At 35.1% G+C, this 12,169-nt stretch overlaps 1 protein-coding gene across 37 annotated transcripts in view; it reads right to left on the reverse strand.

Moving 5' to 3' along the window:
* Positions 1 to 12,169, reverse strand: part of GPC5 (glypican 5) — a 765,123-nt gene that overhangs the window by 418,689 nt on the left and 334,265 nt on the right. Inside the window, exon 7 of one of the 37 annotated variants that reach the window (XM_080577261.1) lies at positions 407 to 456. The exons of 35 other annotated variants lie outside the window; for them this stretch is intronic. In XM_080577261.1, coding sequence (XP_080433387.1) covers positions 409 to 456 — 48 coding nt within the window. In that variant the 3' untranslated portion in view covers positions 407 to 408. One more of the 37 variants, XM_080577259.1, reaches the window with a different exon arrangement.

The following is a 12,169-nucleotide window of genomic DNA, read 5'->3' on the forward strand; positions in this document are numbered from 1 at the left end:
GTCTGTTACATCAATCTCATGTAAAAGAAGAAAAAATTGATATGGGATACAGTCTATAAATACTTAACAGATGGCAATACAATCTTTGCCAATTTAACATGGCTTATATATGTCTTCTTGGACAGATTTATACATGTGTGTGTTCTGATATGCACTCGTTTTTAGGCATATATGATCATTTATATGGGTGCATATATTCATATGAATAATCATCATTCAAAACAAAGAAAATTAGCAATAAAATAAGAATTCCATTGAATAAAGCACTCATGTTTTAAATGTATTTAGTAACCAAGCTGTCATTTATTTCTGTCTTGCATTACATTATAAGAATGTTAGACTAAAACAGGGACATCCTTTTGTCATGTTAAAATCATAAATCATCTATTCAAACAAAGCAACATACCATTATAAATGCTTGTGCTGATCTCTCAGGCAGGAAAGTGTTTTAGCTGTCTGTCATGATGGGGGGAAAAATAAATCTTTGGTGATAGTCACACTGAACTTTTTTTACTTCCTTTTAGGAAGGAAAGGTGTTATTGGCTTCTGTTACCATCTTTTTCCTATTAGCTTTCATAAAGTAATAGTGTATAAACATGACAGACATGTAGTTTATCTATTTGCTGCTAGAAACAGAAAATTTTAAGGCAGCTCTGTAGAAGGCCAGACCTGATCTCCTTGCTAAAGAGCTAGTACTGCACCTGTTATATGAATTCCCTGTCCAGAACCAGGTGAAGCAAGAACAGGAAATGAAGGTTGAGCATGCAGGTAAAAAGCTTCCTCATCATAATTAAGCAGCTGACTAACTTAGAGTTTGGCTAGAACGAAAAGGAATGTAGACAACAAAGTAGGCAGAAATGAATACTCAAAACATACAGGTATACCTTATGTATACATGCATAGCTGTTGTTCCAAACTTCACCCTAGAGGAATGCAGTAGAACTGATTAAATGTGTTGGAGCATTTGACATGGAAGGTTTTTTGTTAGTTTGTTTGTTTGTTTGTCTTCTTCCTTTGGGGAATGATGTGAAAATCTCAATTTCCACAGAAATTCTACCCTCTCTTGTAGCAGTTACATACTGCTGTAGTTCCAGTTTTTGAGAGATGAAATACAGGAACTAAAGCTCTTAGAAAAAGATAATAACAATGACTATTAACTCAAGAGAAGTAAAGGTATGCTGACTCAACAAGCAGTGGTTCTCTTCAGCTAAATCAGTGGAGGAAAAAGAAGGTTCTATTTTCCTTCTCTTCAGGATTCTTCTAAATCCACATTCAGAAGAATATTGAGCTTGTTTGTTTTGTTTGTTTGTTTGTTTTTCCAGTCCCCACTCACATAGATCTCATAGAACTCTAGTCTCATAAATGTATGTACTAACTCTCTATTTCATTTATAAGAAGACTTGCCTTCTTTGAACAAGGCTTGTTCATACATTTTTTATTTTTTTAGATGAAATGTAGATATTACTTTCACAGCCTTTCATGAAATGACTAGCAAAATAAACATGTCTACTGAACACTATATAAATTTGTGGCACTATGAGAAAAATCTCAATAATTTTCTTCAGACAGGACCTTCTGTGAAGCTATTTTATTCACGATTGCAATGGTGGGCATCCTGCAAGCAGGAGCGCACAGTAAAAGTTTATCATAACCTTATATTCTCCATTACCCGACACCTGATTTCTCTCCTGTTTCCTCATTGCCTGAGTACTACAGGTTCACAACCTACTCGACGCACTTCCGTATGTACAATTTAATTTGACCAACCGTTAATTTCTCCTTTTCCTTTTTTTTTCCTTCTGTCATGACTAGAGGGCCCGTGATTTTTGTTTTTACTGATTTTGTACTGCTCATCCTGTTTTTCTTAGCTATCCTCCTTATTTTGGGACACTGGGACCTTCCCCTTATATGCTTAACATACTCCCCACTGCTGTGCTGCACAATCACTTTTGAATATGCAAGGTTAATGGAATTTTCCACTGCAAAAACACCTTCTATTGCAAAAACACAACTTTGTTTCTCACAGCACAGTCTAGTTGCCCCCCCCCTACAGTCCACACCTCAGTGTTCTACTTAAGAAATTTTGGAAGAAAAAGCTACGGTGTCAAGGAGTGAATGAGTTCCAACATGTGTGAGTGACACATCTTTTACAACCTCTTGTTAAGACTGAATAAAAAACAAGCCCAGCTCTTCAACTCATTTACTAAAAAAGAATAGTATTTACATTTACAAGCCTTGTAAATTCTCTTTAGGCATGTCCACTGCATAATGTGAGAGAAGTAAATCCCTGCTCTTCTTGTCAGGATCATTAAAGGCAGTCTGAAATCACTGAAGTATTGTCTTAGCAGAACTTCAGGAAATCTTTCTTAAACCTGTTTTGCTTAAATAAATACTAATTTTGCTCTTGGTTTGCGCTGATTTTTGGATTCTTTGGCTCCATCTGTATTTTCCTTGCAATATCCACAGAAGGATCTCTTTTTTTGCAGTTCCTTTGGTACAGGCTGCTTGCATCCTACTCATTGTTAGACTCCTCTACAGTGGACTGACTACAACTCACTCCAGGACCTGGAATTAGCCTTGGCTTGGTAACTAAAGGCCCTATAGACCTTTATACCTATCCATCTACAATTTCTTCAATGCTTTCCACATACCATGCATGGTATTCTTCTGCTCAAAAAATGCATCAAATTGTGCGGTTTAAATATATTGTTTGTTGTTGTTGTTGTTGCTTTGTTTTGTTTTGTTTTATTTGTTTGTTTTTATATATCCATGAGCATAGCCTGGGGCTGCACTCACACAGGTCAGAATCACCATCTGCAAATGTAAAAGGAGCTATAAGTTGCTGATTTGCCATGAGAACCCATAATAACACCTTCTAGACCTGAAACATTTAGAGATTTTTTTAAGCTGTTTTAATAACTTACTAAGCAACACATCAAGAAGAATGACATACACAGATGGGATTCAAAAGGTCAAGAACTGGGATAATGCTTGGTTTTAGGGTTGGACAGAGGATGTTGCTCATGATGTTATTTGCTTCATTTCTTAACTGGTATTTTAGACATAACTGACTACTCTAGTTGGACCGGTAACAATACTGAGCTAACTACAAACTTTGATTAATACATTACTTCCCCCTCAAAAGTTCATTTTCCCCTTCAAATTCATTACATTCCATATGTTATTTGGAGGTAGATATTGATGCCACCATCTAATTAGGAGCTAGGTATTTTGAATACATTTCAGAATACCAGTTTATGCTAATGGAGGATTCATTATATTGTCAAAAGGATCTTTCACCTAAAACAAACGACACTAGAACTGGGACAGGAACCAACCCCAATACATTGTACTTTTCTAGGTACATACATTAGGAAACAGAAAGATGCTCTGTTTTGCTCACTTAGTCATTTTATATCACTATTGTTTATGAAATACTAAGACACTTCACACAGTATAGGCAGAGATCTCTCTCAGCCCTACCTGACCACAAGGCTTTCCCTAAATCTATTCATTGATGAGATAGGTGGTTCTGAAATTCTATAGGAAGAGGGAAAAATGAACAGGTAACCTCCCTCTTGACTGGTCTGTGAAGCACTTTTATATTTATGACAATATGGACAAATCTCTTCATCATTTAAAGTAAATGATGGGAAAAGCTGTGGTTGTTTGTTTGTTTGTTGTTTTTGTTTTTTCTTTTGTCTGTTAGGTGTATTTTTAGCATTCTTAGTATATCAGGCCATTAAGGAACATAAGTAAAGATACAAGTGTCTAGCCTCAGTTTCATTTCAAACCCACTTAAGGTACTTTATGTAATTACTGATTCTTACCTTTTTTGCAGATTTTTTTGCAATCTGCAGATTATTTTGTCTAGCTCCTCATCTGTTTTCTACCTGCCTGCTATATTTCTTTAGCATGAAGACAGATTAAAGAAGATGGAATTCTTTCCATGTGCTATACTACTCAGTACCTTAAAATCAACAGCAAGAATCACAATGGAAACAAAGGTGGATGTTAAACATAGCCCATTGTTAACTCTGTATCACTTAGTTGTTCATTCGTTTCCTTAAGAACCTGTTAATTGTCAGCTTTCTCAAGCTGCTTATTTATTCATTTAAGTAGAGAAATAGAAAATCCTGCTTTTTGCAGGCAGGAACTGAAGTCTATCAGCTAAAGCCTATCTATTCACCTTTCAGCATTAGTCTGAAGCTCTTTTTAAGGCAACTGGCTTTCACTTAGCAAGTGGCCTTAAAATAAATAAACAAAGAATTGTCATAAAATACAAGTAAAGACTATAATATCTCATGGCAACAAACCCTTCAAACCTTATCTAGTTAATGGCTCTAATGCTTCATGCCTACATTTTCTTTTTTTCTCTTGAAACTACCAAACCTTGCTTAAAAATAAATAAATCATCATATGTGGATGACAATATTATCACATTCTCCCTAATTTACCTAACTCTCTTTAAGACAGATGTCCCACCACTCTCAGAACATACTTTGCTCTTTCCTATTTCTACCATTTGTTATAAAAGAAGCTGAGTGTTACCGGCTTCTAGGCTTTGATTTTTAGATATTTTAAGTTATAGGATGTAAATCCCACCGAAAGTATAGTTTCCATTAGTTTGTATTCTGTGTAATCCATAATGTTTACCATTAGATGCTTTGAGTATAGAAGTTAATAATAGTTAATTCTGTGATATAGTAAGTGTTACAACATTACTAAATAGAGTTCAATCATTTCAAAATTTCATGTTGACAGAAACATTTCTACTAGGTGTTTATAAATATATCACTACAATATTTATTTAACAGACAAAAAGAATCTACAACTCTTTATCATTATAATTAATGGCAAAAAGCAAGGGAGGTAACTTCTGTGTGAAACCTACTCCTCTGGTTACCATGTTATATTTGACAGTGTGCTTTTTAACATCCTAGGTGAAGCGAAGATTGAGATATAGTTTGAAACTCCAATCTTGTTAGTATTGTGTTCATTAGGAGTCCAGGTCAGAAGCTAGAGCACTAAAGTCTATTCTGAGGAATATCGTATTTTAATAAACAGTTAGATGGCTCTATGTTCACTTATGTTAGATTTATAAAGCAGATAACTAATACACTAGAGACTGTGTCACCATATTCTGAATTTTCTTTATAGTTCACTTCTTCAGCCCTAGCTTGTCTTCTTTTGTCAAGTCCCCATAGTAGTTTTTCCAAAGCTATCAGGCACAAAAAGGGGCAGTGAAAATAATACATATAACAAAATAGTCCTGTTAACAGCGCTCTATCATAATTATAATATCTGAAAAGAACTCAGATCTTTAAGTCTTTTTCAAAATATTAAGACTCAATTAAAAGAACTTGGACTACTGACTCTTACACAAAACAAAATGGAAGACATTCAAAATAAATGTAACAATTTTATTTTTCAAGTATGAAAATAACATGAATATTTCAATGCATACAGTATTTATTAATTCATCTTAAAACTATGAAGATAAGAAATATGCATGCAAGACTACCCTCAATGGTTAGCCAAACAATGAAGATGCTAATTAATCATGTCATTGCCTTCTGATTTTATGCACACCTGACTGAAAATAACTAGATGTACTATGGCTTACAGAGAGTGTTTAGCTGTGGCTGTCTTAAATTATGGAAATCAAGACTGATATTTTGAATGCATTACCTTCTTCCTCTGTACAGCCCTTTTGGTATTTACAAGATTTTTATTCTCTGAAAACTCCACAGTCTGATGGATCTGAGACCATTAAAGAGAATGTGAAAAACTTAGCAAACTTCAGTAAGCTCAAATCAGATTCTAGGTAAGAGCAGTAAAATAGTTTTTCTCTCAGAAATGTTATTTCTTAATTTAGCAGTATAGAAAAAATAATTACAATTTAAGTTTAAAATGCATACATAGAACTATGACAATAATAATTTATTTTTCTTTTTAAAATCTTACAGAAAAATAAGGAGTTTTTTTGGATAGTGTCACTTTAACCAATTCATTCACCCCCATCTTGTTTGAATACGCTACATTTTGTTAATAGGCAGCTAGATCTTTTCCCTTTTAAATTCAGTCAATTAGATATGTATCATTGATTTCAGGTGAGGGATAGCAGGGAGCCTGGACATCAAAGGGCAAAAAAGAGACTTAAACACATTTGTTTTATTGATTACAGTTGACCACAACCACAAACCCATTAACAGAGAGGAGAAGAGGCCTTGTCTTTCTTATCCTTTTGGAAAGGAAAACAGAGTACACACAAAAGTGAGACAGTTACAAGAAATGAACTGGTCTTGCAGAAATTACATTTTCTGAGTGATAGCAAGGCTCAACAGGCATTCTATGTATGTATATATGTTTAAAGTAATCCAGCTTTTACAGTCTAAATATATGTTAATATATTGATACCCTTCAGAAGAGAGCAGCTAAACTGAAGTCCTGGTACTTCATTGGTCAGTACTACTCAATTTCTCTTTATAAAGTTAAATTGTTGTAATTAATTCACAAAATGTTATAAAGTTTTTATGATAAAAAGTTGCTTAATCCAAATCTCACAAAAAGCCTAGTAAATTAACACATTAAATGATTCATGTTCACTTTTTTTTTTTTTTAATTTCAAAAGTTAAAATATCACAGCAAACTAAGAATTAGTAAATAGGACCCGGAACAGATACCCAGACACAAGATTTGAAATCCCAATAGCAACATTTTGGGAGGGGCTAGGGGGGGAAGAGAGGGGAAGGGCGTGCAACAGAAAGAAAGAAAGGAAAAAAAAAAACTGGTAAGGAATTTTTAGGTTGTGGTCAAAAAGTGGTAGCTGATAAATCAGATATTAAAGTGAGCTGGAATGCTAATAGAACATTTCAAGTGCAGCTGAGGGATAATTATCACTAAGTTAGTGAAATAACTGATGAAAAGATATGCTTCCTCTATCATCATTGCCTAACTTGCATTTATTCTTGTCCTGGTTTCAGTTAGAATAGAGTTAATTTTCCTCCTAGTAGCTGGTAGGGTGCTATGTTTTGGATTAGGATGAGAAGAGCGCTGATAACATGCTGATGTTTTAATTGTTGCAGAGCAGTGTTTACACCAGGCCAAGGACTTTTTGGCTTCTCGCTCTGTCCTGCCAGCGAGCAGGCTGGGGGTGCAGCAGGAGCTGGGAGGGGACAGACTCAGGACAGCTGACCCAAACTGGCCAAAGGGGTATTCCATACCATCTGACGTCATGCTAAACAATATATAGGGGTGGCTGGCCGGGGTGGGGGGCCGGCTGCTCGGGGATAGGCTGGGCATCGGTCAGCGGGTGGTGAGCAATTGCATTGTGCATCACTTGTTTCGTACACATTATTATATAGTACTACATTATTGTTATTATTATATTCCTGTCTTAATAAACTGTCTTTATCTCAACTCACAGGCTTCATTTTCCCATTTTTCTCCCCCATCCCAGAGAGGGAGGGGGGAGGGTGAGCAAATGGCTGTGTGGTGTTTAGCTGCCGACTGGGTTAAACCACAACAGTCCTTTTTGGCACCCAACGTGGTGCCATGCTAATCTTCTCTATATCGTTCCAATTTTAGTTTAACACACTCTGGTCAGATCTGTCGTTATCTCAACACTTCGTGCCCCCATATATGTCATGAACAATTATTAATAATAATATTGGATTTCAAGCTCCAATTGCCTAAGTGTTAAATAACATAGCCACACTTGGATCTGTGTGGACCAACAGAAGCAAAAGGTTACACAGACATATTGTTCCAAAGCGGAGCACGTAACAACTAACTTCAAGTCCTCAACTTAAAATATAAGATTCAGTGTCACAAAATGAGTTGATAAAGTTAGTGGAGAAGAATCCTACTTTACTCTTGCTCAGAAATTTAAGACAAGAATGGGTCAAAAACTACTTACTGTCAAAAATAGGGGGTGAGGGCCTTATAGTTTGTAAGCACTTGCTGCTCTGCTGTTCAGGTATGACCTGCCCTAGACACAGCCATAAAGTTGTACAGCTCTACCCACTTATATCTGAGCTAAGTCTATCCTGAACAAATGTGACCAGTTCTTTGAATTAAATCCAGAAGGTGCCATAGGAATATCTGTTCCTTAAGTACGAAAGACCAGAATTTCCAAACGACATTCACAGGAAGATACTATGAATAACCCAGGCCACTTACAAATACTGTGGACTATTTTCCTCAATGACTGAGAGAAACAAAACGGTCGGTAGGACTTCACCCTATCCTTCTTTAGTACATTTTGTTCTCCAGTAATATATATAGCCTGGACTCTACAGTGCCTTGATGTAGAGAATGATATGAAGGGGAACAAAAAAGCAAGCGTGACACACTCCACTTCTCAGGGCTGAGGGAATAAATGGTTACAGGGTATGCTTATGTTCTGATAAATTCTGAGGCTATCTAGAGTCAGGTCAACCCAGCATCAACTTCAGAAGCTAAAGGTTTTCAGATTTATAGTCCCCCAAATTAATTTCCTGGATACTGTTATGGTAACTAAGAATTCTTGAAGCACATCCAGCTATTACCTATATAACTTCCTTTTCCGGGAAAAACAGACCGAAGTCAGTAGAGGGACAGACTGATGTAAAACAGCATCCCCAAATCACCATTCTGGCCCTAAGCCCAAACAAGTATATTCTCATTTCAGCAGTGTCTTCAGGTCATTGTTTTATTCCAAATTAATATTTTGCATACAAAAAAAGATAATATATCAACACTCGGCCTTTATGCAATACATTGCTAGCCTGTTACCTGAACAGCTCTAACAGTGCCAGCACAGAAATATATTCAGTGCCATATGTCAAATGAAAGAATGAAGTACCAAGAAGTGTTGTGCACTGGATATGCAGACCTGCCTATGGTGCATGATTAGCATAATTCTGTGACACAGGTTGAACAATGAGGCAATTACAGGAACCATCCTGCATTTCACAGTCATCACTTCAGAAAACATTTTGTACACAGACAGTCATGTTGTTTGGAAAAGAACTTATTTTCAGGAGAGATTAGAGCTGATTGATTCAAGTCTCTACGGAGAACATTTTAACCAAATGTGCTTTACTACAGCTTACTACACTTTAGTTTGTGTTTATGAACATGCAGTGCTGAGCATTCATTCGTAGACAATGATGTCTCTGTCACATGACTATTATGATACTGTGACTTTGTTAGCATGTAAGCCCTTTTCCATTAAATTATTTGCATCATATTCAGTTCTGATGCAACTCCAAGGGTTTCACTGAGCAAGGAGATGAAATAGAGTTCTACAGTCTAGTGTGATATTAGCTCAAAATTAAGGAGTAAAAAAACGTTGAAAACAGTGTGCTTTCCACTGCTAAAATCAATGGTGGCAAATCATGCTATTTGTAAAATGTAATCTGAATTTAAAGTTATCTTAAATATCAAATTCATTTAAAGTTAATTATACTTTAAATCCACCTAATACTCTGTAATAAATTTTATACTTGTAATGGATAGGCTCAGCCCATTAAAACAATAACTTTTTATTAGTGAGATGAGACCAATTTAAAATAAAATGAATCTGTGGATGGAACGAGAATGGAATTCCAGTAGTCTAATATCTCAGACACAATATACACTTGCCAAGGGCACCCCTATCAGTATGCACCATTTCAGTCTACAGTGTAAAATATACTGAATTTGTCAGTCTTTTTATTCTACTATGATGGCCTCCAAGAACTGGCTTTGGCTTTATATAGAATAAGAACTGCTTCACACTAAGTAGGGAAAAAAAAAAAAAAAGTTCATTTTGGAAACAGTTGTTTTTCATTTCAAAAAAAAACAATGAAAAAATGACAGTTAGTTCTAGGCCTCCATAAAATTTCTGTCAACACTTTCAAGTGAAGCTTGTGTTTTCTAATATATTTGCAGGGAACAGTAAACCTGTTGTTGCAACATACATAAACAAAGACATTTTTAGGCTATTCTTGATATAGGAATTAATACTTCTTAGCTTTCTTTTTTGTAGCAAATTTCCAAACTTCTCAGGAAAACGCTAAGAGAATCTGATGCATCACTCTTGCCAATTGATGATTTCTTTCAAGACTAGCTCCATATGCTGTAAATACTTAGCGACAGTTTCTTATGCCTAAAATTCCTTTTTCTTTTTTCTTCACTTTAGGTAATGTGAATTCTGCATTTTGACTTAAAAGTTTACATACAGGAGAAATAGGATTATAGCTTCTACAGCATCCTAAAGCTTTTCTCTTAATCTTATAAATTATTAATTGTGTAAATGCTAAAGTCAGGTAACTTACACTCAAAAGGAACCATAATGATTTATTATTATAATCAACACTACAGTAGCTTTCTCATTGATATTAACATTAAGCTGAAATGGCGTGGGGGGAGTGAATTAAAAAAAAAAAAGATAGGTATTCATCATGACTTTGCCTGAGATCTTATACGCGTTTTGGCAACTTGTTGATCCATTTGATTACTGCTTAAAATTGGTATCTTACAATACCTTACAATAGGTTTAAGCATTCACTTCTAATTTCCAGCAATATTCCTTTTTGGTTTTTGACTGTGCTTACAAGTACAGAACAACATTTGCATTATTACATAGATTATGGCATTCCTACCTATGAAATTTGTTTTAATTGGACTCAAGTTGCACCAGGTGAAGTTTATGTTGGCTATTAGGAAAAAAAATCATTACTGAAGGGGTTGAGAAGTATTGGAACAGGCTACCCAGGGAAGCAGTTGAGTCACCATCCCTGGAGGTCTTCAAAAATGTGTAGACGTAGAGGTTAGGGACATGGGGCTTGCTTAGGGATGCGATGAGCTTGCCTGTGCTAGGTTAAAGGTTGGACCAGATGATCTTAGAGGTCTTTTCCAACCTAAATAATTCTATAATTCTATAATTCATTGCAAAATTTAATAAATATTTCACACATAAATTAGCATTTTACTACTGAGCACTTCTCTGGAGTTAGCAGTCAGATATTTTACCTGCTTTTGCATAACTGCTGCTGTATATAACCTTACACATTATAAACCTTATTTAAATGTTACAGTTGCAAAGTCAAATAAAATTAAGTCTGTCACACTGATTTAATTCAGTTTCTTACTGCATGCATATGTATTATAATCATCTTACTGAAGTTAAAATGAAAGTCCATAACATAGCCAAGAAGATAGCCCCATAATATGATTCCTCTTCTATATTTTCAACATCAGAAAAAATAATTGCTTAGCTTGAAACCCTCTAACTCATTCAACATTCTTGCTCATCTTCAGTCCTGTCTCTGAACAAAGGCATATTCAAGCGTCCCAGAAGATATTCCTTCCCTACTTGAATTTTTCAACCCAAAGCCTATAGCTGGACACTGTTAAAGTATTTTATTTCACAAACCAGAAATAAGTGCCCTTTTTATTCAGAGCATATTTCTAGCACAGGATGATTGTTTGTATGAAACTCATTGCCCATTTCTATCCTAAATCCAAAAGTTAAGTGATTAAAGATGTCCTTCATCCTTTGTAATACACTGGCTCGTTTTAAATCCCCATTTCTCCAAATGGTGTTGTAATGATCAGGTATAAATATTAGGGGTACTTTCAACTTCTGTAGCTGAAACTTATTCTTCACATGTATTCACAAATATTTATATGCTAGAACAAGCATGACTATTACACCTTACCAATTAGCATACTGAAGGGAGGGGTTGTACAGCAGTCATTTCTGAATCTACTGTTTAAATGAGTTAAAACTAACCATGATTTTCTCGTTTGAAATGCTAATTTATTTAATGGTAAATGCTATATTATTGCTTGTTGTATGCAAATAAAATGCTGAACAATTCCTCCTACCCATTCCACTTTTTTTCCCCGTCCCTCTTCCCTTTTGACCTTACTGCTAGGTAAAGACCTTATAGAACACATAAGAGATGATTACACATCAGAAATGTAAGGTTTACATCATGTGTCTTGATTCCCATACAGTAACAAAGGGCTAGAAAGTAAGTCTAAGTTTTACTTCTCCCTTTTATATTGTCAGTAATAAAGCTTATATAATAATAATAATAATAATAATAATAATAAATATATATATATATTGGTAGGCCATTAAACAACTACAAATTATACCAAACTGATCTTAGTCAAACTTTATAGAGTCATA

The sequence above is a fragment of the Anser brachyrhynchus genome, assembly GCF_964034855.1.
Source record: "Anser brachyrhynchus genome assembly, chromosome: 1".
In the NCBI taxonomy this organism is placed as follows: domain Eukaryota; kingdom Metazoa; phylum Chordata; class Aves; order Anseriformes; family Anatidae; genus Anser; species Anser brachyrhynchus.